This window comes from Cervus canadensis, chromosome 3 (genome assembly GCF_019320065.1).
Source record: "Cervus canadensis isolate Bull #8, Minnesota chromosome 3, ASM1932006v1, whole genome shotgun sequence".
NCBI lineage: Eukaryota > Metazoa > Chordata > Mammalia > Artiodactyla > Cervidae > Cervus > Cervus canadensis.
In genome coordinates this window covers 83,143,338-83,170,224 of record NC_057388.1, presented here as the reverse complement: position 1 = coordinate 83,170,224, position 26,887 = coordinate 83,143,338, and the positions used below count along the sequence as shown (strand labels likewise).

The following is a 26,887-nucleotide window of genomic DNA, read 5'->3' as shown; positions in this document are numbered from 1 at the left end:
AATGAGTCAGCTCTTCTTCGCATCAGGTGGCCAAAGTATTGGAGCCTCAGCTTCAACATCAGTCCTTCCAATGAACAGCCAGGACTGATCTCCTTTATGATGGACTGGATGGATCTCCTTGCTGTTTCCAAGGGACTCTAAAGAGTCTTCTCCAACACCACAGTTCAAAAGCATCAATTCTTCAGCGCTCAGCCTTCTTTATAGTCCAATTCTCACATCCATACATGACCACTGGAAAAACCATAGCCTTGACTAGATGGACCTTTGTTGGCAAAGTAATGTCTCTGCTTTTTAATATGCTGTCTAGCTTGGTCATAACTCTCCTTCCAAGGAGTACGTGTCTTTTAATTTCATGGCTGCAATCACCATCTGCAGTGATTTTAGAGCCCAGAAAAATAAAGTCAGCCATTGTTTCCACTGTTTCCCCATCTATTTGCCATGAGGTGATGGGACCAGATGCCATGAGCTTAGTTTTCTGAATGTTGAGCTTTAAGCCAACTTTTTGACTCTCCTCTTTCACTTTCATCAAGAGGCTCTTTAGTTCTTCTTCACTTTCTGCCATAAGGGTGGTGTCATCTGCATATCTGAGGTTATTGATATTTCTCCTGGCAATCTTGATTCCAGCTTACACTTCTTACAGCCCGGCATTTCTCATGATGTACTCTGCATATAAGTTAAACAAACAGGGTGACAATATACAGCATTGACGCACTCCTTTTCCTATTTGGGACCAGTCTGTCGTTCCATGTCCTGTTCTAACTGTTGCTTCCTGACCTGCATACAGATTTCTCAAGAGGCAGGTCAGGTGATCTGGTATTCCCGTCTCCTTCAGAATTTTCCACAGGTTATGGTGATCCACATAGTCAAAGGCTTTGGCATAGTCAATAAAGCAGAAATAGATGTTTTTCTGGAACTCTCTTGCTTTTTTGATGATCCAGGAGATGTTGGCAATTTGATCTCTGGTTCCTCTGCCTTTTCTAAAACCACTTGAACATGGAAGTTCACAGTTCACATATTGCTGAAGCGTGGCTTGGAGAATTTTGAGCATTACTTTACTAGCATGTGAGATGAGTGCAATTGTGCAGTAGTTTGAGCATTCTTTGGTGTTACCTTTCTTTGGGATTGGAATGAAAACTGACCTTTTCCAGTGCTGTGGCTACTGCTGAGTTTTCCAAATTTGCTGCCATATTGAGTGCAGCACTTTCACAGCATCACCTTTCAGGGTTTGAAATAGCTCAACTGGAATTCCATCACCTCCACTAGCTTTGTTCGTAGTGATGCTCTCTAAGGCCCACTTGACTTCACATTCCAGGATGTCTGGCTCTAGGTAAGTGATCACAGCATCGTGATTATCTGGGTTGTGAAGATGTTTTTTGTACAGTTCTTCTGTGTATTCTTGCCACCTCTTCTTAATATCTTCTACTTCTATTAGGTCCATACCATTTCTGTCCTTTATTGAGCCCATCTTTGCATGAAATGTTCCCTTGGTATCTCTTAATTTTCTTGAAGAGATCTCTAGTCTTTCCCATTTGTTGTTTTCCTCTATTTCTTTGCTTTGATCACTGAGGAAGGCTTTCTTATCTCTCCTTGCTATTCTTTGGAACTCTGCATTCAAATGGGTATATCTTTCCTTTTCTCCTTTGCTTTTTGCTTCCCTTCTTTACACAGCTATTTGTAAGGCCTCCTCATATAGTCATTTTGCTTTTTTGCATTTCTTTTTCTTGAGGATGGTCTTGATTCCTGTCTCCTGTACAATGTCATGAACCTCTGTCCATAGTTCATCAGGCACTCTATCAGATCTAGAAGTTCTTTAAATTTCTCCCAAAAAGATGAGATGTGGACATTTTATTCCTGAGAATTCCTGTGAAGAAGACATTATTTTGTTGTCATTTGTTTTGTTTTCTTGTTTGGTAAATATGTTGATTAGTTTAAGGGTGAAATCTGAGACCCTGAATGATCCTGAGTATAGGAAGAATTGCCAGGTAATCGTGCCAGAAACATTGAGGTCCTTGAGTGTTGCTGGAGAGAAGGAAGGGGAAGACACCGTTAGAGGTCAGTGGGGCAGAGTGTGGCTTCTGTAATTTCATTAATTATAGCACTAACTAATAGAAGTGTTTAGTGCAAGAGGATTCTTTCTTTCTTTTTTTTCAGTAAGAGGAAAAAGAACAAAAGAAATGACTAGGCCTTAGAATCCAGACTGATTCAGGGCAACACACAAAGGTGCAAGATCAGAAGATTGCAAAAAGAATGAAAATGTTGGCCACAAGAACTTGTAGAAATCACAAAAAAGGTTTTTTGTGGGTTGGAGGTTTTAGAATTGGGGTTCTGAACCTATGGTTACCCCAGCTGATAAACCACTTAATCTCACCAATCTCCAGGCTAAGTCTCAGAAGAAATGGATGTTTTAGTGGATATAAGAGAATTTTTCCTCAGTTTTGACCAAAATGTTACACAGGGCAAGACAAATACAACCATGGACTGGAACAACTACACTTGAAATCAGTCCTCATTCGATGAGATAACATAATTCCTCCATTCTCTAAAAATATTGACTAATGGTGGCTTTTGGCCTGCTTTTAACCTCTATAGTAAACTGTGAAATCTTTGTTACTCTAATACAAAATTAATTTAAATTACCTTTTTGTATATGATGCTGTAATGAACATCGTAGAAAACAGTTAAGGTAGATTTTATGGTTAGTCCTTTGTTATAAATTCCGATACCAGTTCTCTTCCTTTTCATGCCTGTCTGCCTCTTCCCACCCCACCCTACCCATGCCTGGCAATGTCTCTAATAAGTATTCAGGAGGAGTCAGCACTGATTTCATAAAACTTGAAGTAACTTATTCTACAGGTTTTTTTGATTGCTAAGAAAAAAATAGCTTGAATTAATCCTTAAGGCTTGACCAGGTCAGAGTGTTTTGAAATGTGAATACTAACAACAAGGGCCATGATGTGGATTTTAAGATCCACATTTCATGCCATAATATATAGATATATAAAGAGAATATTTACTTTCCTATAATTTGGAAATAACTTTGGAAAATGATATTTTATGGTTTGGTTTTAGTTTAATTTCAATGTGTCTAAGTATTATGTAGTATATTGAATTAATGTTTATACTTTATCAAGGACACAATTTCTCTTGAGTAATGAATGATTATTGTTTTGAATTAGTCCAATAAAAGCACTGAACTAATCAGTTATTAGGGGTTCTATACTAAGCCTATATTCTCCGTAAAAGGGTTAATCTATTTAACCCTTTAAGATTTTTGAAGCATTATTTAAACAGTCTAATTTTATCCCATTGACAGCCATAGGTTGTCAGATGTTAAAAACTCGCAAATTGACAGAGGTGAAGAAATTCAGGTCAAGAAATTTTAAAGAAAAATCATACAACAGTTTCTAATATATCTTGGGTGCTGCTTACTGAAACTGTGTAAAGAGACAATTTGAATTTGAATTTCTGCAAGAGGTTTTCCCTGGGGTCAGGACCATTTATTTCTTTGAATCTCTCTGATTCACATACCGTGTCTCACAATCACAAGCTGAAAAACTGCAATCTGTGTTAACTGTGTCACTTAGTTTTGTTTTTCTCCTTACTCAGGTGGCCAGCAGCTAATGGGATGGGAAAATGCAACCAGCTCTTTCCTCTCTCTCAGCACCACAGTACAAGGGGTGTCCTCTGTGGATGAACAGAATCCCTTAGCTGTGTAAAAGAAAAGTTGATCACTACCCAGTAGCTCTGGGAGTTAGTGTTACTCTTAATGTGTGCCCTGGGGGACTGGAGTATTAATTTAGGGGAAAGAAAAGACCTGCTCTCTTGGTGCAGTCATTTCTTCTCTTTGGTGGAAGCTTGCTGCTCTCAAGGTTTTTGTTATCTCCCCACTTCCCGTCCTCAGAGTGTGTCTTCCTGCTGTTCTTCCATTTCTCTCCTCCAGAATCTATGCTGTCTCATCTGTTGGTACCTAAATGGAATTTATTATGCTCTTGTTTTCTGAAGCAATTTAAGAACATGACTATTGTACATCTGTTATTAAAGCCACAGAATTAAAAAAAAAAAATAGAAAAGAGAAGTAAGCAAAGTTGACATTTTCCTGCCTCAGAGTAATAAAAAAATTACCTTAAAGACTGAAATCAAAAAAGCTTAGACCTGAAGACCATGTTATCCATGTTGACAGAAATACATCCAAATATCAAAACAACTTTGCCAAAAGATTTTTTTAAAAAATATCTTTTCAGTGTTGACACTAGGGAACTCAAACTTCGAATCTAGGACTCTTTGATTGTATCACTCAGTTTACTTTTAATCTGGCTAATTCTTAGTTATTTTTCAGTTTTATGTTAAATATTATTTTCTTTTCACCAGTTAAGTGCTTCATATCAACTTGAAGTTACCTGTTTACCTGCGTCAGAAGCATAATCAACTTTTATTTCAATTATTTTTAAATTTTTCTATGCCATTAGATTGGAGTTCATGAAGTTGGAATTTATCTACTTGCTACCTAGTACATGGAATAATATACAATAAACACAGTAAATATTTCTTGAATGAATGAGTGAAAATTGTAGGCCCTGTGAAATACATAAAACTACATAAGAAATTTATTTCTTATAATCTGTAAGGAAAATAGAATTAGCAAACAAAATAATTATAGAACTATTTGGACCCAAATTGCATTGCCCTGAGTTATTGAAATATAGATACTGCATATACTGTGTGTGTGTTTGTGTGTTTGTTTTTAACAAATACAATAGAACTTTGGATAATAGTGATTTCAGTGATTTCATACCACAGTAGTTAAGGATCTTTACAAAAAAGAGGATTTATGTTAAAAATTGAAGGGTAGAAAGGATTTGATGTTGAATATTTTTGGAAAAATACAGGGTATTACTATATTGTAGTATCTTAGATGGGACCAAGAACTTGGAGGAAAGGTAGAATTAAATCAATACCACAGCTAAGAAGAAGCACAATAGAGTAGATGAACTAAGCATTTCATTAAAAGGTTATTGTACTTGGATTATTACAAATGAAATAACTTATCAGCCTGCAGAGCTGAAGGTATTGTTCACATTACTGGAAGAAAAGAAAAGAAATTACATTTAATAGCATTTCCCTGAGGAAAACTCTGCAGATTAAGGCTTTAGACTTTAGAAGATTACTGTATGAAATGTATCCTAAGATTGCTTATTCCTTAGAAGTTTCAAAAAGAGCTTTGCAATAAATACTAGATTTCAATAACACTCTGAGATCTACCCCAAACAAGAGTATATCCATGAAAACAATATATTTTTAAAATTTCCAAGTGATATTAATTAAATCATAAAATATTTTTATTGAGCTATTTCCCTCTTATAATCTTAATAAATCTTATTAATTTATCAGTCTGATAATTAACTTTACATTATTTAATATTAGATTTATGCTCTAAAAATAGAAATTAATCAGAGAGCTGCAGCTTTTCATTTGCTAGATTAAAACTAGAACTGAGGATCTAAAGTTTCTAATGAAGATTCCTAGCTCTGCACAACATCCACTTTACCTTTGATCAGAAAATGATGCCATTACTTTGAAAACATATCAAATACATTTGTTGTTAAATAGTAGTTTGATAGTTTTCAATGTAATTGAGCTAATATGAAATGTAAAAAACAAAAAGGTAAATTGAGGCTGTAACTAAGAATTCCTCATACTGTTGTCATACTAAATAAATACAGGCTTGTATAGTTTCTCTATCTGGCTATTCTACATTCCTGATGATTTGTTCCAATATGTGGGCTTCTCTTTAAGCTTTAAACTGTATCAAATCTGAGATTGAAATGCTTGCAAGTATGGCATAAATTGAACTACAGGTCTCCCAGGCCTCAAATTATCAGTCTACAAAAAATACAGCATTGAACGGCTAGAAGTTCTGGTCAACATAGTCGCCTTTTTTGATAAATTATAATCAGGGAAAGAAACTCAGCAGCTTTATACATTAAAGTAGAAGAGTCACTGAGTTTTCACTGTGCTCTTTCTAGGTCAACAAATCTTCTCTTAAAGTTTTGGTAGTCTTGGCAGGAGGGAACCAAAGCACTGGCAAACATAGTCTCTAAATATTCTGTTGGTGTCCTGAGTCAGCTGAGGACTCACTATTTCCTGTCTCTGAATTCTTAGAGTAGGACTGCCTGTATGAGCTTCAGGGCAGATTAACTCCATCTTTGAGCCTCAGTTCAGGAGGTGGGCTAGGTTGAGATGCACCAAGCCAGATCTGGAAATAGAAAGTGAGAATCTTACCGATCATCAGGGAGGCAGGGGCCAAAGCACTGCTAACGTAGCTAAATACAGATGTTTTACTGTGGACATCTGCTTTGTAAAGAACTGTGAACTTGTTATGGATTTATTTTTATGGGAAACAGAACCATAACTGAGTTCCATTTCACTGTAGTTGTAGGTCTAACACTTTGAGGATTGTAACAATTGTTCCACAAAGGTTGTTCTCAATTGTCAAGGCACATTCATCCAATTCAATATAATTGAACCAAGTAGGTTATCTTTTTAGCGTTCTAAATAGCATGCTTTTCCCAAGGGAAATCCATCAAGCTAACCATCATACTTTGTTGTTGTTTAGTCACTCAGTCGCATCCAACCCTTTTGCAACCCTGTGGACTGTAGCCCACCAGGCTGCTCTGTCCATGGCATTTCCTAGGCATGAGTACTAGTGTGGGTTGCCATTTCCTCCCCCAGGGCATCTTCCGGACCCAGGGATCGGACCTGAGCCTCCTGCATCTCCTACATTAGCAGGCAGATCCTTTACCACTGAGCCACCAGGGAAACCCAGCGATCATACTAGTTAGTACAAATTAGTAGCAAATTCTGAATCTTGAGAAAATATTTGCACTTCTGTAGACTGAAGCTCTCTGATATTTTTTCCCCTAAATTGTTTTACTTTCCCGTGGTCTACAAATTCTTTAATTAATTTTCTAGTCAGAGCCGACTTAGTGACTGAACAACAAAGTTTTAGTGATATTTTTTATTCCTAAATCACCCGATGATAAGGTTAACTTACAGTAGACGGAATAAAGTTATTTTTGAAACTTTAATTAACTGATCGTTATAATATTATTTTTAAGTGTTCAGCTCCAAAGACGTGGAGAAGATTTGATGGCAAAATAATTGAGTTGGATACACAATTTACCATCAGAGCCAGAGAGCTGCAGAACATCTATAACTGCATCATGCTGAAGAATGTCTCTCAGGATGAGAGGCTGGATGTACTCTTAACGCTTAAACATACAGTAAAGGTACATTAACTTTCTCTTAGTTTTTGGGTGTCACATTGTCAGTAAAAATATTGAATACTAAAATAAATGTTTTCTATTAAGTAATTATAAAGATAATAAATTATTAATCTTATTTTGTCAACAATATATCATTTGGGTACAATTTGGGGAGAATATGGTTTATGCATCAGTACTTATCTAAAAGTTCTCAAACTATATGATACATACTAATGTAAATATCACACAGTGAATAGCCTAAATATAAATGTCTCTTTTTGAAATGAATGCAGATATATATATAGCATGAGATTAATGCTCAATAAAACAGCAATTATTGTCCATATATTCTGACACTTGTGATGAAAATTTTATTTTTATCCATTTTAAAGCAGCATTTGTATAAGTATTTTTATTTCTTTTTCCTTATCAGTTATTGATTTAAGGCACATTAAGTAGTTGAGTAAATGGTTCTGATTGGAAGGTCAGTCTCCATAGTTCTTTCACATTACTGCCCATCTTGAAAGCAAAGGCATGAACTCAATTAGGTTATTGGCTGCCTTTACAGAGATGTGTGTCTTGTAACTATGCCTTTGAAGTTAGAGATAGTTAGGAGGAGAAGGAGAAGCAGTAGGTTCAGAGGTAGGAAATAAACATGATATCTCTAGAGGGCAATAAAATGACCAGACTGGAAAAAAGAGAGTTCAGGTAGGGAGTACAGTAGAAATCCTCTTACCTGATGTAATTAGGACCATTAGCTGGTTAATTAAAAGAGTCAGAGGACAGACTCATAAAAGATAAGTTGTGCATATCTTAATACATTTAACCTAACATAACCACATACACATTTACTGAACGATACTTGATGGAGGATCAAGGCCTTTAAGAATAACTCAAATTCTGATCCTATTTATTGTGGCTGTACAACCTTAGATAAGTTATTGAGTATTTCTGAAACTATTGTTATCTGTAAAGTTAGTTGCTTTGAGGATATAAATATATACCTGTGTATATACTTATATATACATCTGTATATACAATATAAATAAAATATATAATTTGTATGTCTCAATGTTTACAAATAGAGAGCCCTCAATAAATAAGAAGTATTATTTTGATGACAGTAGCTCATACAGACCAGTGAATCTTGAACTTGAATATACATTAGAATCATCTGGATAGCTTGAAAGAGATAAAGAATTATATAGAGAAATGGGGAGAGAGAATATGAGAATAAATTAATAGGAATGATATCTAGACCCCATTTCAGAACAGGTCAGTTGGACCCTCAAGTGTGATAGCAATGTTAAGATTTTTTAAAATCATTCCAGGTCATTGCAATGGGCTCTCAAAGACCACCGATGCAGATCCTTTTATTAGCCATACCAAGTATGCATTAAAAAAAAAAAGAAGAGCATTATTTTATAATTACTGACTTTACCTTCTGATTCCTTCATTCAAACTATGTTTCTTGTAGTCCCTCTTGGGAAGTTGGAGCAACTTGATTCTATTTTATTACTTTTAAATACTTCTACTTTAATCACTTAACTCTTATTTGGCCTTTCTTATTCAATCATTTCAATTATTTTATTTAAAATGATAGTGAACTATATAAATATACAGAAATAAACATATCAAGTATATATCTGCAAATGTAAAACTACCAACCCTGTTGCCACCCTCCTGGGCCCAAAACAGGACTTTGTCAGCATCTCCCTTTCTCTTCATATTTTCAGTTTACCTTCTCATCCTCTAAAAGTAATTACCATGCTTTCTTTCTTTTTTTTTTTTTTAAATATTGTTTATTTATTTCTAGTTGCTCTGGATCTTTGTTGCTGCACGCAGGCTTTCTCTAGTTGCAGCAAGCAGGGGATACTCTCTAGTTCAGGTGTGAGGCTTCCATTACAGTGACTTCTTTTGTTGAGGAACATAGGCTCTAAGTGCATGGGTGTACTTGCTCTGCAATTTGTGGAATCTGCCTGGACCAAGGATCAAGACAGTGTCCCCTGCATTGGCAGGCAGATTCTCAACCACTGGACCACCAGAGAAGTCCCATACTTACTTTCATGGTAGTCATTTCCTTGATTTTTGTTCATAGTTACCAAACAATAGAATGGGAAGGACTAGAGATCTCTTCAAGAAAATTAGAGATACCAAGGGAACATTTCATGCAAAGATGGGCTCAATAAAGGACAGAAATGGTATGGACCTAATAGAAGCAGAAGATATTAAGAAGAGGTGGCAAGAATACACAAAAGAACTGTACAAAAAAGATCTTCATGACCCAGATAATCACGATGGTGTGACCACTCACCTAGAGCCAGACATCCTGGAATGTGAAATCAAGTGGGCCTTAAGAAGCATCACTAGGAACAAAGCTAGTGGAGATGATGGAATTCCAGTTGAGCTATTTCAAATCGTAAAAGATGATACTGTGAAAGTGCTGCACTCAATATGTCAGCAAATTTGGAAAACTCAGCAGTAGCCACAGCACTGAAAATGTCAGTTTTCATCCCAATCCCAAAGATAGGCAATACCAAAGAATGCTCAAACTACCGCACAGTTGCACTCATCTCACACGCTAGTAAAGTAATGCTCAAAATTCTCCAAGCCAGGCTTCAGCAATACGTGAACTGTGAACTTCCAGATGTTCAAGCTGGTTTTAGAAAAGGCAGAACCAGAGATCAAATTGCTAACATCTGCTGGATCATCGAAAAAGCAAGAGAGTTCCAGAAAAACATCTAATTCTGCTTTATTGACTATGCCAAAGCCTTTGACTATGTGGATCACCATTAACCTGTGGGAAATTCTGAAGGAGATGGGAATACCAGACCACCTGACCTGCCTCTTGAGAAACCTATATGCAGGTCAGGAAGCAACAGTTAGAACTGGACATGGAACAACAGACTGGTTCCAAATAGGGAAAGGAGTACGTCAAGGCTGTGTATTGTCACCCTGCTTGTTTAACTTCTATGCAGAGTACATCATGAGAAATGCTGGGGCTGGATGAAGCGTAAGCTGGAAACAAGATTGCAGGGAGAAATATCAATAACCTCAGATATGCAGATGACACCACCCTTATGGCAGAAAGTGAAGAGGAACTAAAGAGCCTCTTGATGAAAGTGAAAGAGGAGAGTCAAAAAGTTGGCTTAAAGCTCAACATTCAGAAAACTAAGATCATGGCATCCGGTCCCATCACTTCATGGCAAATAGATGGAGAAACAGTGGAAACAGTGGCTGGCTTTATTTTTCTGGGCTCCAAAATCACTGCAGATGGTGATTGCAGCCATGAAATTAAGACGAATACTCCATGGAAGGAAAGTTATGACCAACCTAGACACAATATTAAGAGGCAGAGATATTACTTTGTCAACAGAGGTCCATCTAGTCAAGGCTATGGTTTTTCCAGTAGTCATGTAGGGATGTGAGAGTTGGACTATGAAGAAAGCTGAGCGCTGAACAATTGATGCTTTTGAACTGTGGTGTTGGAGAAGAAAGACTCTTGAGAGTCCCTTGGACTGCAAGGAGATCCAGCCAGTCCATCGTAAAGGAGATCAGTCCTGAGTGCTCTTTGGAAGGACTGATGTTGAAGATGAAACTCCAGTACTTTGGCCACCTGATGCGAAGTGCTGACTCATTTGAAAAGACCTGATGCTGGGAAAGATTAAGGGCAGGAGGAGAAGGGAACGACAGAGGATGAGACGGTTGGATGCCATCACCAACTCAATGGACATGAGTTTGGGTAAACTCTGGGAGTTGGTGATGGACAGGGAGGCCTGGTGTGCTGCGGTTCATGGGGTCGCAAAGAGTTGGACATGACTGAGCGACTGAACTGAATTGATACATCTCTAAGGGATATACTGTTGTGTTGCTTATTTTTGAATTTTATTTAAATGGAATGAGACAGTAAGTATTATTTTGTGCCTTGCTTCATTTGCTAAACATTAATTTGTAAGATTTAAACTTGTTATTGTATATAGCTCTAGTTAATTCATTTCTGTATAGATAATACTTTATTGTATGAACCAAAAGTGTTAATCGCTCACAGTCACTCATTTGTGTCTGACTCTTTGTGAACCGACCAGGCTTCTCTGTTCATGGAATTCTCCATGCAAGAAAAGTGAAATGGGTAGCCATTCCCTTCTCCATGGGATCTTCCTGACCCAGGGGTTGAACCTATATTGTAGGTGGATTCTTTAACATCTGAGCCACCTACTTTTTCACTTATTTATGTAATCAATTTATTTATGGATATTTGGTTATTTCTGATTTTGAACTGGTTTGAACAATGACTCCATGCACATTTCTTTAAAGCACTTGAGTAGAATTGCTGGGTTGTATATTATGGATATCTTAAATTCTTCTAGATAATGTCAGCTTCTTTTCCAAATTAGTGTTATCCATCTATACTTATTGGATTTCCTGGTGGTTCAGCTGATAAAGAATCCACCTGCAATGCGAGAGACCTGGGTTCAGTCCCTGGGTTGGGAAGATCCCCTGAAGGGAACAGCTACCCACTCCAGTATTCTGGCCTGGAGATCCATGGACTATATATGGGGTCGCAGTGAGTTGGACGTGATTGAGAGACTTTCACTTTCACTTTCATCTCTATTTATATTAGTGTACTTTTGGAATCTAGTTTTAGCTTGTTTGGTGATAACTTTAAAAACTAACTTGATGATATTTAGTATTCTACAGAACATATGTGTGTGTATTTTACACAGGAACATGAATGTAAGCTGACTCAGGAAATCCTAGAATTGATTGACAGGGAGGTTGACCTTATGATGAGAGGAGTCAAACATCAGAATCTGGAAGGACTCAGAAAAAGGATCGCAACACTCTTTTTTCATTACATAAAAACACCTCTGTTTAATCCAGAAGTCGCAAGACACCTTAAGGTACTCTACCTTTTTTCCCCCCTGTATTCCTTTATTAGAATTCTATGCTATAGTAAAATGAGGTATATTCAAATTTTGCTTTAGTACTTTACTAGGGGTCCATGTGGAAGATCATCTTATTTATTAAATTTTCTTTGAATGATATTTTTTATTTTGATAAATGAACCATTTAACATTTTCTGTTTGTATTTCCAACCTTGAATTCTCTCCTACTCTCCGGATAAAGTGTCCAGTTGAATACTGTACTATATTGAATACCTCACAATCTCTCACACTTTCAAGCTTTTGCACATTCTGTTGCTTCCTCCTGGAATGTTGTCCCTGACTTTGGCTAGCCAGCTCCTCTTTATTTTTTAGGACTCAGTTCACATGTACTCTTCTTCATTAGGCCTCAGAGAGAGTTAAACTCTTCATTTCTGAGATTCTACACTCACCTTTGTGTCCCTTTATAATACCTACCACATAGTTATAATTATTACTGAACTGATTCACATAGATATCCTGCAAGAACTTCAAATGTAATATGTATTTGATTTAAATTGCTTTTTCCAACTCCAATATGCTTAGCTGTCTTTGGAGATTTTTCTTTCTAAAAACTTTGCCTTCTTACATTGCAAGACTATATAAAACACCTTTAGTAAATTTTTTGAGGGGCTTATTAAAGAGTTTGAAATATTAATAGTGTTGTTCCAATGATTATTTTTAGAGAAATAATCTCTAATAATTTAAGAAGCTGACCAAACATCTATTTTGCTTAACATAAGCAAAAATCTCAGTAGAAACTTACAGAAAAAGTAAAATTGTTTAATTTTTATATTCTTTCTTTTAATGAATTTTTGAAACTTAATTATATTGCAGGAGAACTTTAAAATATAACAAAAGTTCAAGAGAAAAATATAACAAAAGTTCAAGAGAAAAGTTGACCATCAAATTATTTATCATTGTTCTATTTTTCCAAGCTACCTTTTAGTCTTTTATGGACTTACACAATTTTCATATGCTTGCAGTAGTATAATAGAATTCAATGTTCTATCCATTCACATAACATTATACTATTTTATTCACTTTTTAAATTTACCTTTGGTAAAATCCAATGTTTTTGATAAGTTTTGACAAATGCAGTGTTGTGTAATCAACAGCCAATAGCACAATCAAGATAAAATAGTCTTTTCACCTCCCTGAAATTCCCTCATTCTGCTACTTTGTAATCAGTCCTTCCCCTGGATGCCTAACCCTTGACAAACATTCAGCATTTTATTTCTGTAGTTATACCTAACCCTGTCCTATAAATGGAATCATATAATATGTATAAGCATACCATGTTTTATTGCACTTCACTTTATTGAACTTTGCAGATGCTGTTTTTCTTTCTTTCTTTTTTTAAAACAAATTGAAGATTGTGACAACCCTTCACTGAGCAAATCTATTGGCACAATTTTTCCAACAGCTTTTGCTCACTTTGTGTCTCTGAGCCACATTTTGGTAATTCTTAGAATGTTTCAGACTTTCTCATGTTTACTATGTTTGTTACAGTGATTTGTGGTCATTGACCTTTGATCTTGCTATTATAATTGTTTTGGGACTTCATAAACCTTGCTCATATAAGACAGCAAATTTAATTGATGTGTGTATTCTGACTGCTCTACCAACTGGTGGTGCTTCCTTCTCTCTTCCTCTCCTCAGACAACCCCTATTCCTTGAGACATAACGTTATTGAAATTAGGCAAGTTAATAACCTTACAATAGCCTCTAAGGGTTTAAGTGAAAAGAAGAGTTGCACACCTCTCCCTTTAAATCAAAAGCTGGAAATGATTAAACTTAATGAGAATAGGCCAAAAGCTAAGCCTCTTGCACCAGTTAGCCAACTTGTGAATGCAAAGGACAAGTTCTTGCAGGAAATTAAAAGTGCTACTCCAGTGAACACATGAGTGATAAGAAATTGAAACAGCCCTGTTGCTGGTATGGAGAGAGTTTGAGTGGTCTGGATAGAAGATCAGACCTACCATAGCATTTCCATAAGCCAAAGCTTGGTCCAGAGCAAGGCCCTAATGCTCTTCATTTTCTTGAAGGCTGAGAGAGGTAAGAAAGCTGCAGAAGAAAAGTCTGAAGCTCACAGCGGTTGGTTCATGAGATTTAGGGAAAGAAGCTCTCCATAACATACACGTACAAGTGCAAGTGCTCATATAGAAGCAACAAGTTATCCAGAAGATCTTGTCAAGATAATTAATGAAGATGGCTACACTACACAATAGATTTTTAGTATAGATGAGATGGCCTTATACTGGAAGAAGATGACAGCTAGGACTTGCATAGCTAGAGAGAAGTCAAATTCCTAGCTTCAAAGCCTTAAAGGACAGACTGACTCTCTTGTTAGGGGCTAATGCAGCTTGTGAGTTTAAGTTTAAGCCAGTGCTCATTTACTATTCTGAAAATACTAGGGCCCTTAAGATTTATTACCAAGCTATTCTGCCTGTGCTCTGTAAATGGAACAACAGAGTTTATATAACAGCACATCTTTTTCCAACCATGGTTTAGTTAATGTTAATATTTTAAGTACACTGTTGAGACCTACTGCTCAAAAAAAAAAAAAAAAAAAAAAAGATTCCATTCAAAAGAAAAAGAGAAAAGCAACTAGTAGTGTACAAGGAAACTCTTAAGACTATCAGCTGACTTTTCAACAGAAACTTTGCAGGCCAGAAAGGATTGGCATAATGTATTCAAAGTGAAAAAAGGGGGGAAAAAAAAACTACCATCAAGAATACTCTACCTGGCAAGGCTATCATTCAGATTTGAAAGGGAGATAGAGTTTTACTAACAACCAAAACTTAAATAATTCAGCATCACTAAACCACCTGTACAAGAAGTTTTAAAGGACTACTCTAAGCAGAAAAGACTACAGCTAGAAATAAGAAAATTATGAAAGCAAAGATCTTATTAGTAAAGGCAAACATACAGTAAAGATAGTAGATCAACCTCTTAGACAGCTAGTAGGAAGGTTAAAAGACAAAAGTAGTAAAATCATTTATCCACAATAAGTAATAAAGGGATACAAAAAACAAAAGATGTAAAATATAATGTCAGAAATATTAAAAATGGCAGTGGTGGCTGGGGGAATAAAAATACAGGGATATTAGAACATGTTTGAACTTAAGGGAACATCAACTTAAAAATGATATATGTTGTTGTATATTAACCTCATGGTAACCACAAGCCAAAAACCTGTAATAGATATACACACAAAAGAGAAAAATCCAACCACAACACTAAAGAAAGTCATCTAATCATAAGAGGAAGAGAACAAAAGAAGAAAGGAGCAACAAAAACAATAATGAAAAACTATAAACCAACCAGAAAACAATAAACAAAATGGTTATAAGTACATCCCTATCAATAATTTCTTTAAATGTAAATGGACTAAATGCTCCAAATAGAAGACATAGAATGACCGAATGGATAAAAAAATACAAGAACCATGTATATATTGCCTACAGGAGACTTTCTTCAGATCTAAAGAGACAGACAGACTAGAGTGAAGGGTTGGAAAAGGATATTCCATGCAAATGAAAGCAAGAAGGAAACTGGGGTGCATGCTTAGTTGTGCTTAGTCGCTCAGTCGTGTCCGACTCTTCGTGACCCCATGGACTGTAGCCTGCCAGGCTCCTCTGTCCGTGGGGATTCTCCAGGCAAGAGTACTGGAGTGGGTTGCCATCCCCTTCCTCCAGGGGATCTTCCCAACCCAGGGATCAAACCCAGGTCTCCTCCATTGCAGGCGGATTCTTTAATGTCTGAGCCACCAGGGACAAGATAGACTTTAAAACAGAGACTGTGCTAAGACAAAGAAGGACATTACATAATTATAAAGTGATAAATCCAATAAGAAGATAACAATTATAAATATATATGTATCAAACCAGGAGTAGCTAAATATATAAAGGAGATGCAACAAACATAAAGGAAAAAATTGACAGTAGCACAATAATAGTAGGTGATTTTAACACCCCACTTCCATCAATGGACAGATCATTGAAACAGAAAATCAATAAGGAAACAGTGGCCTTATATGACATTTCAGACCAAATATGTATATGAAACATTCCATCCAAAAGCAGTGAAATACGCAATCCTTTCAAGTGCTCATGGAACATTCTCCAGTCTAGATTTCATGCTAGGCCACAAAACAAGTCTCAATAAATTTAAGAAGACTGAAATCTATCAATCATCTTTTCAAACCACAATGGTATGAGAATAGAAATCAGCTACAAGAAAAAAAAAACTGCAAAAAACACAAACATTGGGAGGTTAAGCAATGTGTACTAAATGACCAATGGTTCACTGAATAAATCAAACAGAAAATTAAAAAAATACCTGGTGACAAATAAAAACGAAAAGACGATGATCCAAAATTAATGAGATGCAGTAAAAGTAGTTCTAAGAAGAACATTGATAGTGATACAAACCTACTTCAGGAAATAAGAAAAATTGCAGAATAAGCCACCTAACATTACACCTATGCAAACTAGAAAAAGAAGAACAAACAAAACACAAAATTAGTAGAAGGAAAGAAATAATACAAATCAGAACAGAAATAAATAAAATAGAGATTAATATCAATAAATCTAAGAGCTAGTTCTTTGAAAAGATAAACAACATTGATTAACCTTTAGACAGACTCATCAAGAAAAATTGAGGTACCAAGTCAATAAAATCAGAAATAAAAAAGGAAATAAAGTTACAACCAACACTACAGAAATATAGAGGATTATAAGAGATTATTATGAACAGTTTATACACCAATAAAATGGACAAACTAGAAGAGATAGATAAAATCTTACAAATATATAGTCTCCCAAGAATGAATCTGGAAGAAATAAAAATAATGAACAGACCAATTACCAGTAATGAAATTGGATCAGTAATCAAAAATTCCCAACAAACAAAAGCTCATGACCAGACTGCTTCACAGGAAATGGTGCTAAACATTTAAAGAATTAGCATTTATCCTTCCCAAACTACTCCAAAAAGCTGAAGGGGAAAGAATATTTCCAAACTCACTCTTTGAGGCCAGCATCACCGTGATACTGAAACCAGGCAAAGACATCACAGAAAATTACACACAAATATCACTGATGAACATGCATGCATAAGTCCTCAACAAAAGGCTAGCAAACTGAATTCAACAACACACTAAAAGGATCATGCACCGTGATCAAGAGAGGCATCTCTGGGATGCAAGAATGTTTCAACACTGCAAATCAGTATCATATACCACATTAACAAATTGAAGAATGAAAATTATATGATCATTTCAGTAGATGCAGAAAAAGTTTTGACAGTCTACAATGTTTATTTGTGATTAAAATTTCTCAACAAAGTGGGTATAGAGGGAACACACCTCAACATAATAAAGGCCATATATGACAAACCTATAGCCAACATCATACTCAATAGTAGAAAGCTGAAAGCATTTCCTCTATCATCAGGAACAAGAAAAGGATACCCACTCTTGCCACTTTTATTCAACATGGTATTGGCAGTTCTCACCAAATCATTTTGTCAAATCATTGTGTAGAACATCTGAAACTAACATAATATTGTACATCAACTATATATTTCAATACTTAAAAAATCTAATAAATATAAGACCTTCCACCAGAAAAAAAGAAGACTCAGATAGCATCTTTGAGTAAGAGTACTTTTAATTAGTGTATCAGATGAGGTAATATCCAAAACAACTTGTACAACTCAATAGCAAAATAATTTTAATCCAATTTAAAAATGGGCAAAGGACCTAAACAAACATTTTCCTGAAGAAGACATACAAATAGTTAACATGTATATGAAAAATTGTCACTCATTATCACTAATGATCAGAAAAATGCAAATCAAAACCACAATGAAATATCACCCCCTCAATGTTAAAATGTCTATTATTAAAATAACAGAAGATAACAAGTATTGGCAAGGATGTGGAAAAAAGGGAATCCTTGTGTACTGTTAGTGGAAATGTAATTTGGTACCGCCATTATGGAGGTTCCTCAAAAAATTAGAAATAGAACTACTATATAATGCAGAGTTTCAAAGTTTGAACACTGATGAATACCAACCTAAATTTAGTATGAAGTTGGAGTGAATGGAGAACACTTGTTTTAATGGGCTTTTATTTATATATGAATTTATATACTGCCTGTAAGAAAAATTAATACAGAATAGCACCAAAAATCTAAATTCTTCTTAAAAATAAGTGTCAAAGGACTTTTTCCCCCTTCTTTTTGGAAGGTTTTCTTACTATTGCAACTCAAAGCCTCTACCTACTCATTTTTTTCAGCCAGTTAATTTTCTAGGTGATTTTACCACATGTATCTAAAAGTTGATGAACAATAGATTTTTAACATTTTGACAGAGTGAATGAATATGACTTGAAATTTAAATTTTGCATAGAGTAGAAGTTAGGGGAAAAATATAACTTTAAAATTAACCAAATATTTTTCTTATTCTAAGATAAGTTAGCCATTAACGTTTGGCCTGGCTATTAAACTTTTCTTTCTTTTTTTTTAATTGTTTAGGTCCCTCAGGACCCATTGAAGTTCTATAAGAAAATTTACTTTTGCCACAGTTGCCAGCTCTATTTGCCTTCTGCAGAGTTTCCTATATCATCCACCTCACACCGCATTTACCAATGCCGTCAGTGCATTAACCTTGACAATGAGAGTCGAAAACGAGAATCATATTTAAAATACAAATGTTTACTTCAACGGCTCTACTGTTCAGAAGCTGATTATGAAGATGATTCTGAAATTGCTTTCCTGATACAGGTATGATGAGTAAATGTTGCCAATCACGGATGAAACCTGTTCATTGATTTTACAGAAAAGATTTCTGCTTTCCCATCCAAGCCTTTTAAAATAATGGTTCTTCTTCCTGTGTTTATTCTTTCTGAAGCTTGCCCCTCTGGCAGTCCTAAGTTTATATATGCAGTCCTCTTGATAAAAAGTCATTTCAAGAGCTGTAGCTAATATGGTTTAAATTTTTAAAAAGTTTATAAGCAGTTATTTCATTTCCCCCCTTTCCCTCTTTTTTTTTCACTAAAACAATGAAGTTTTTAATAACACTAAATGAATTGCTTATTCTTTTTCACGTCTTAATTTCCTAATTTCTAAAATGGGAATAAAATGATCTGCAAGTAACCCTGAGGATAAGCTGAAAGTTACTAATGAATTTTAGAAAGTACTTAATACCATATAAATGTAAGGTAAAATTAGCATGTTGGAAGAAACACACTGCTTTCTCTGGATGCAGTCAGGACTGTGAGATGGTAACATAGTTTGGACAGAGTGAGCAGAGACTGGGCTTCCCTGGCAGCTCAGCTGGTAAAGAATCCACCTGCATTGCAGGAGACCCTGGTTCGATTCTTTGGTCGGGAAGATCCCCTGGAGAAGGGATGGGCTCCCCACTCTAGTATTCTTGGGCTTCCCTGGGGACTCAGCTGGTAAAGAATCCGCCTGCAATGCGGGAGGCCTGGGTTCGATCCCTGGGTTGGGAAGATCACCTGGAGGAGGAGGGCATGGCAACCCACTCCAGTATTCTTGCCTGGAGAATGCCCATGGACAGAGGAGCCTGGTGGGCTACAGTCCATGGGGTCACAAAGAGTCGGATACAACTGAGCGGCCAAGCACAGTGCACACACGTGGGCTCTGAGAGGCTTCCCTGGTGCCTCTGTTGGTAAAGAATCTGCCTATGATGCAGAAGATCTCCTACAACGCAGCAGACCCGGGTTTGATCCCTGGATCAGGAAGATCCCCCGGAAATGGTGACGCACTCCAGTACTGTTGCCTGAAAATTTCCATGGACAGAGGAGCCTGGCGGGCTAAGTCCGTGGGGTCCCAAGAGTCAGACATAACTTTGTGACTAAACCACCCTCACCATGTGCACTAAAAACCTCATGAATAATGTTTCCCTTTAAAAGATACACTCAATTTGTTTTCTCAAGGGATATAGTAATCTTACAGAAATTTTGTGTTTAGAATAAAATTTTATGTTTAGAATATTTTTATTTTAAAAATATATTTTGACATGCAGCTACAAGATATTCAGTACCTGACAGAGAATATCTGGGCATCCCAGTCTGTGCTCAGTGCTTGGAAGGATCTCAATGATCTGGTCATGGTCAGATGGGATAAGTCTGTGGAATGGTCTCCCTGGAACTGCATTCTTCTTACCAAAGATGAAGGCGCTATTCATCTCAAGCTAAAGAGTATTGAAGAGGTAAGAAAGTCAATCTGTGACCTTAGTTTGATCACTGGAATTATTAGAAGTAACTTGACTGCCTTTTAGGGCTTCCCTGATAGCTTAGCTGGTAAAGAATCCAACCACAATGTGGGAGATCTGGGTTTGATCCCTGGGTTGGGAAGATCCCCTGGAGAACGGAAAGGTTACCCACTCCAGTATTCTGGCCTGAAGAATTTCATAGACTATATAGTCCATGGAGTTGCAAAGAGGTGGACATGACTGAGCAACTTTCACTTTCACTTGACTGCCTTTTACTACATTCCATGCATAATTTGAATAGTTTCATTGGATTAAGCAACAGAGAACCCATGGATAACAGTAACACATACCTGGATGGTATGTATGGCAGAGATTGAAATTTAAAGGAGGTTAAGGCACATAAGAGATAAAGATAAGACATCTGGAAGTCTTACAAGTACCTAACATGAAACCACTACCTCCTAATAATAGCAAGTTCAAGCACATTACTACCACAGTAAATTTCACAAGAGCTAGGGATATTGTTTAGTTTTTGTGTGTCTATATCTCTAATACTTACAACAGTGTGACAGAGTAGATAATTAATATGGATTTGTTGAATGAATAAATGAATACTATCACCAGACAGGTATTATGGAACCTAGAGTCTGTCCTTTGATTATTCACAGGTCTGCCTAAAAGCACACTAACTTCTCAAATAAATTCGGTTCATAATTTTGTGTCCTAAATGGCAATCCTACCGATGGGGTGTAGTTCTGAGGCTTAATTTTTCATTTGCTTCCAACTAGCTAGGAGTGAGGAAAGTGCTATAAAAATTAAACACCATTTAATTTCAGTAACTTACAAGATGCAATCTGTAAAACATTTTGATGAACAGAATTGAGGGGTCCCTGATGAGTTCTTAGAAAGCTCTGTTTGCACGAAGTAAACCTATGATCCCAACAGCTGATACTGAATCTCTGCTTCCCACTGATTAAATTGCTGTACTTATTCGATGCAAGATGTCAGCTAAGGGAAAATAAAGAAATGACTTCAAACATAATGGTCGTTTTGAATCGTGCTCTTCCCTGTACGTGTTTTTACTGGGGAGGGGTAAGGTGTGAAGAGGAGGAAGTAATTAAATTGTTCGCTTTTTTGAATAACTTTCCAGTAGATGCCAGGATAAGAAAAATTTCACCCTAAGGACTGGAGGAAAGGGTAACAAACTGAAGCCGTGTTAAATATTATATTTAGTGAACTAAGCTGCCCCATAAATATTTAATCACTGGAAGCCTAGCCAATACTAGCAGAATCATTTCATATAGGAGCCATAGTGGAATTGAAGTTCATTCCCAAAGGTGATATTCCACTGCTGCTTCAATTAATGCGCAAACTCCCTTTGTGTATTTAATCAAGTTACTGCAGTATCAAATTAAATGTTTTATTCACATGCGTTTCTAATTTCAGGATCTTATTGAATTTCTGTAAATAGAGCTCCATTTACACTAAGTAAGCCTAGTGTAAATAAAGAAATGACTTCAAACATAACTGTTATTTCAGACAAACTAAAATAAATTGCTGTTTTATGGTTTTGGGCTGGGGTAATCTTTTAAGTATTAATATTCATCCTAGTTAAAGAACAGTTTATGTCTTGTGGCAAAGTAAAGCATTTCCAGAATTTCGGAAATACACAGAGCTATTTACTATCAAAGGGCTTCCCAGGTGGCGCTAGTGGCAAAGAACCCGCCTGCCAGCCCAGGAGACATAGGAGAGGCAGGTTTAATCCCTGGGTTGGGAAAATCTTCCGCAGGAGGACATGGCAACCCACTCCAGTATTCCTGCCTGGAGAATCCCACGGACAGAGCCTGGAGAGCTACAGTCCATAGGGTCGCAAAGAGTCGGACACTACTGAAGCGACTTAACACACGTTTGCTCTCTCATTGAGAAAAAAAAAAATACTTAAAAGTTAAAATAATCTTGACTCCTATAGTCATGACACAAACTGTAGGGAAAGCATGGAAAACGGCTTCTGTTCTCTGAACTGCGTATGAGGCAGGTCAGTTTCTCCCAGTGTGCATATTGGCCAAAGTAGGAAAATGGTGGACTTAAAGTCAGGAGACCGGACCCAGTATTTCCCCATCTGTCACTGAGGATCCACAGGACATTAGGACCTGCCTTCTTTGCTTTGAAAATTTTATAAAAGTTAGCTAAAAACATGGAACTGGCATAGAGGATTAGAGTGCTATGCTTAGTCGCTCAGTCGGGTCTGACTCTCTGTGAACCCATGGACTGTAGCCTGCCAGGTTCCTCTGTCCATGGGATTCTCCAGGCAAGAGTGCTGGAGTGGATTGCCATTTCCTCCTCCAGGGGATTTTCCTAACCCAGGGATCGAACCCAGGTCTCCCTCATTTCAGGTGGTCTCTTGACTGTCTAAGCCACCAGGCAAGTCACAGAGGGTAAGAGTAGCCTTAGCTTTGAATTCTGATTCTATCACTTATGAGTTGCAAGAAGTTGGGCAAGTTTGTTACTGTCTCAATACCCCAGTTTTCTCATATATAATGGGATAATGAATATTGGATATTTTTCATATTATATTATTCTTTAAGAGTTACTTATTGTTCCTTTTATTGTATATAATATAATTTGGTATTCTCATCTTTAATGATTGATTGGGCTTTGTTTATGCACTTTGAAAATCTATAAGGTTCTCTACATGTATTGTTTAATGTTGTATTAATATTAATATAACAGAAATGTGTCAGTATTCCTTAAATGAAATATGGGCTAAGAAGTGTTGGGAGGAGGTTAGATGAGGGTTGTTTTTTTTTTTTACCACACTGTGCAGCATGTGAGATCTTAGTTTCCTGACCAGGGATTGAACCTGTGCCCCCAGGAATGGGAGCATGGAGTGATAACCATTGGAATGCCAGTGAACTCCCTTGGTGAATTTGTCTGTAGAGAAGAATTTTTTTTTATTAAAGTATAGTTGATTTATAACATATAGTTAGTTTCAAGTGTAAAACATGTTTCAATATTTTTATAGATTATATTTTATTTAAAGTCATTATAAAACAATGGCTATATTTACCTATGCTATACAATATATTCTTGTTGCTTATCTATGTACACACAGTAGTTTGTGTCTCTTAATCCTCTCTTGCCCCCACACCTTCCTTTTTCCCACTGGTAGTCACTCATTTGTTCTCTGTATCTATGACTTGTTTCTGTTTTGTTTTGTTGTGTATATTTGCTTTATTTTTTAGATTGCACAGGTAAGTGATAATATAAAGTATTTGTCTTTCTCTTTCTGACTTATTTTCCTAAAGCATACTACTTTCTAGGTTCATCTGTGTTGCTAATGGCAGCTTTTCTTTCTTTTTTAATTGAGTATTATTCCATTGTGTATATATGTATACATACTCTAGAGAGGAAACCTTAAAATGAGCCCAGGATACTTTCTGCTTTCTGTAAGAATGCCATGTCCTCTGGTTCCTTTTCTCCAGGGCTTTCTTTACCTTAACTTGACACTGTGGAAGCATCTTTAGTAAGGAGATAGCTGACCTTTCAGAAAACAAATTTTAGGAGGAGGTACAGGTAGTATCTGTGATTTGGTTGAAAAGAAGAGTCAGGTAAAATTAATAAAGAGAATAGATGGTGTTTGTTAGTTCAGCCAGAATCTGCTTTTGAATCTGAGGGTTACTGTGATAAGTGCTTGGGGAAAAACAGAGAAATCTAATGGACACAATTCTTGATCATTTCAGTTGCATTTGAGCTTAGCTGTAAATAACAAATTAAGCAATTTGCAAGCAAGTTAATTTAACAAATTAACCAAATATGGGGCTGCTTTTCTTCTATAACAGGAATGCAGAGTTTGGCAATGACAGGGTGGTATGGTAGCTCTACAACGTTCTCAAAAATCCAGGCCCTCTAACTTCTTCCACAGCCATATTTAAACTTTGGCTTTAATCATAATGATCGTGTACTCTTACAGATAGATAGCTACTTTATCTCCTGCATTATACCCACCTCCTAGATACAGCAAAAGCCTAAAGGTACTTGACAGGTGAGGCTTCTCACTCCCAAAGAGCTTCCCTGTAAGCTTTATCCAGTGACTTCTTTTTAAAAAATATACACACACACACAAAAAAATAATAAAATAAAAAATATACACATGTACATGTGTGTGTATATATATATTCACATATATATATTTCTGCCATGTATATATATGTGTGTGTGTATGTATATATATATACATACACATATACATGAAAGTGAAAGTCGCTCAGTCATGTCCGACTCTTTGCAACCCCATGGACTATACAGTTCATGGAATTCTCTAGGCCAGAATACTGGAGTGGGTAGCCTTTCCCTTCTCCAGTGGATCTTCCCGACCCAGGGATCAAACCTAGGTCTCCCACATTGCAGGCAGATTTTTTTTACTAGCTGATTCACCAGGGAAGCCCAAGAATACTGGAGTGGGTAGCCTATCCCTTCTCCAGTGGATCTCCCCAATCCAGGAATCCAACCTGGGTCTCCTGCATTGCAGGCAGATTCTTTACCAACTGAGCTCTCAAGGAATGCCAGAAACTTGTCATGTGATCAACCCTAGCTATAATAAATGCTAAGAAAGCCGAGCATGTCACAGAATACAAAATCGGGCCCCTGTGTAAAACCAGGCCTCTAAATATGAATGGAAGAGAGAATGAATATTGGGTTGGCAACTTGCAGTGTGCCCCTTTTATTAGAAAACAGATGTTTTCTTTGTCTGTAATGTGGCAGAGCTACCTAACAGAGAAAGTTCAAAGTGCTGTTACAGCTGTGGAGAGACAGGAAGTATAAATATTAGTTAATAACAAAGAAAAATGGAAAGGCACAAAAATTTGTTAAAGGCAGGAAGATTATTTTCTGTTTAGAAGACAGAAGAGGAATAGTGCAGGAGCTCATGTCTGTGGTCGTAAAAAGGGTGACAGAAAAGAAGTTTACATGGTCACAGCATCACTGTTTATGTATTTAATTTTTGTTTTATTATTGGAGAAAAGTTGCTTTACAATGTTGTATTAGTTTCTCTTGTACATTGTGATCTTTATTTTGAACTCTGGAGATGTAGAGGGAAGGACAAATTTTAGAAAGCAATTCAAATTGGTAATTGTATCAGCATTGAAATAGATTTAAAGAGAACCAAGGTGACTAGAGCATTCACACAAAAATATTGATTGACTGTTTACCGAAGGTGACCAGAGACACATGTATGAAAAAGACCCAGTTTGAATCTTTAAGTCTTCTTTATTATCATGGAAGAGACTTGCAAGTAGATAGTGAAGTCCAAGGCAGAATGAATTAAATATTACATTTAAAAATACATGAAAGTGCTTGCAGGTATGGAAGAAGGAGGAGTTAGTTTGGACTCAGTTCAGAGAGAAAATCTAGAAAGACTTCCAGGTTTAAGTATCAAAAGCTGAGCCCTGTAAAGTGATGGACAAAGTGAGGGGAAAAAAAAAGTTTGCTGAGCTGAAAGAACTGACAAGCAAAGGCACTGAGGCATAAAAGTGTTTTTGTTTGGCAAGATTTATCTGTGACATTTAATACAATCTGATTTTTTTTCTTTTCAGGGATATGAACCCTTGTTTATTCACAAGATCAAACACAAACACTTCCTGGCTAAGAACTATTTTTCTCAAATTCCGCTACTGGCTTCATTTTTAGTTGATGATGGTGAAGTAGAGGAAATCAGAAAGAAGCATCAGTCAGAACCAACAACTAAGATTTTAGAAGTCCAGAGGCCTGGTCCTTAGAAGATCCAGGACTCTTTGTTTGATGATCAGAATTTTTGTCCACTGTTAATAGAGTAATACAGAGGTCACACAACACAGAAGTAGAATTTTATTCTTTTATTGATTTTAATTGTTATACTGTCATAAGTTTTATGGCAAAAACATCCCCAATTGCTTTATTGTTAGATAATGTGAAATTTAAATATAATTTTGTTACTGAAATTAACAAAGAGAACATTTTTTTTTTTACTTTTTCTACATTAATTTATTTAAAATTTCATGGACATCATATTAGAGGTAAATCAATAGACAAACATTCCGAGAAGGGCAAGTAGAGGACTGTGAGCGTTCCCCTGTTGCCCTGGAGTAAGGCGTCTGACTACGTAGCACATGCTCACAGTGACGGGAGGCTGGTGGAGTACAAATGAGGCCGGGGAGCAACCAGAGCCGTTGGGTCCTACATGGAAAAGGGCAGACCTCAATTTAGGGCTAGGAAGAGAACCACAAAGAGTGAAAAAGATAGGCTCAACAGCAGAGAGACTTCCCTTAATACAGTCAGGTCTTCTGGTAAATTCTTTTCCATCTCGCTGAAACTGCAGCTCTTTTTACACAAACGTCCAAATACCCACAGCAGAAGGGGCGGGAGATGGTGTCAGGCTGGAGGGCAGTCAGCGGGGAGGAAGTTCAGCTGTGGCCTGCTATTACA

At 36.6% G+C, this 26,887-nt stretch overlaps 1 protein-coding gene across 1 annotated transcript in view; it reads left to right on the top strand.

Annotated features, from left to right (window-relative positions):
- Positions 1-26,272, top strand: part of IQUB (IQ motif and ubiquitin domain containing) — a 73,448-nt gene extending 47,176 nt beyond the window's left edge. The window contains exons 9-13 of the mRNA XM_043463604.1: positions 7,116-7,286; positions 11,987-12,163; positions 18,727-18,975; positions 20,240-20,425; positions 26,020-26,272. Coding sequence (XP_043319539.1) covers positions 7,116-7,286; positions 11,987-12,163; positions 18,727-18,975; positions 20,240-20,425; positions 26,020-26,202 — 966 coding nt within the window. The 3' untranslated portion in view covers positions 26,203-26,272. The remainder of the gene's footprint in view (positions 1-7,115; positions 7,287-11,986; positions 12,164-18,726; positions 18,976-20,239; positions 20,426-26,019) is intronic.
- Positions 26,273-26,887: the final 615 nt, after the last annotated feature.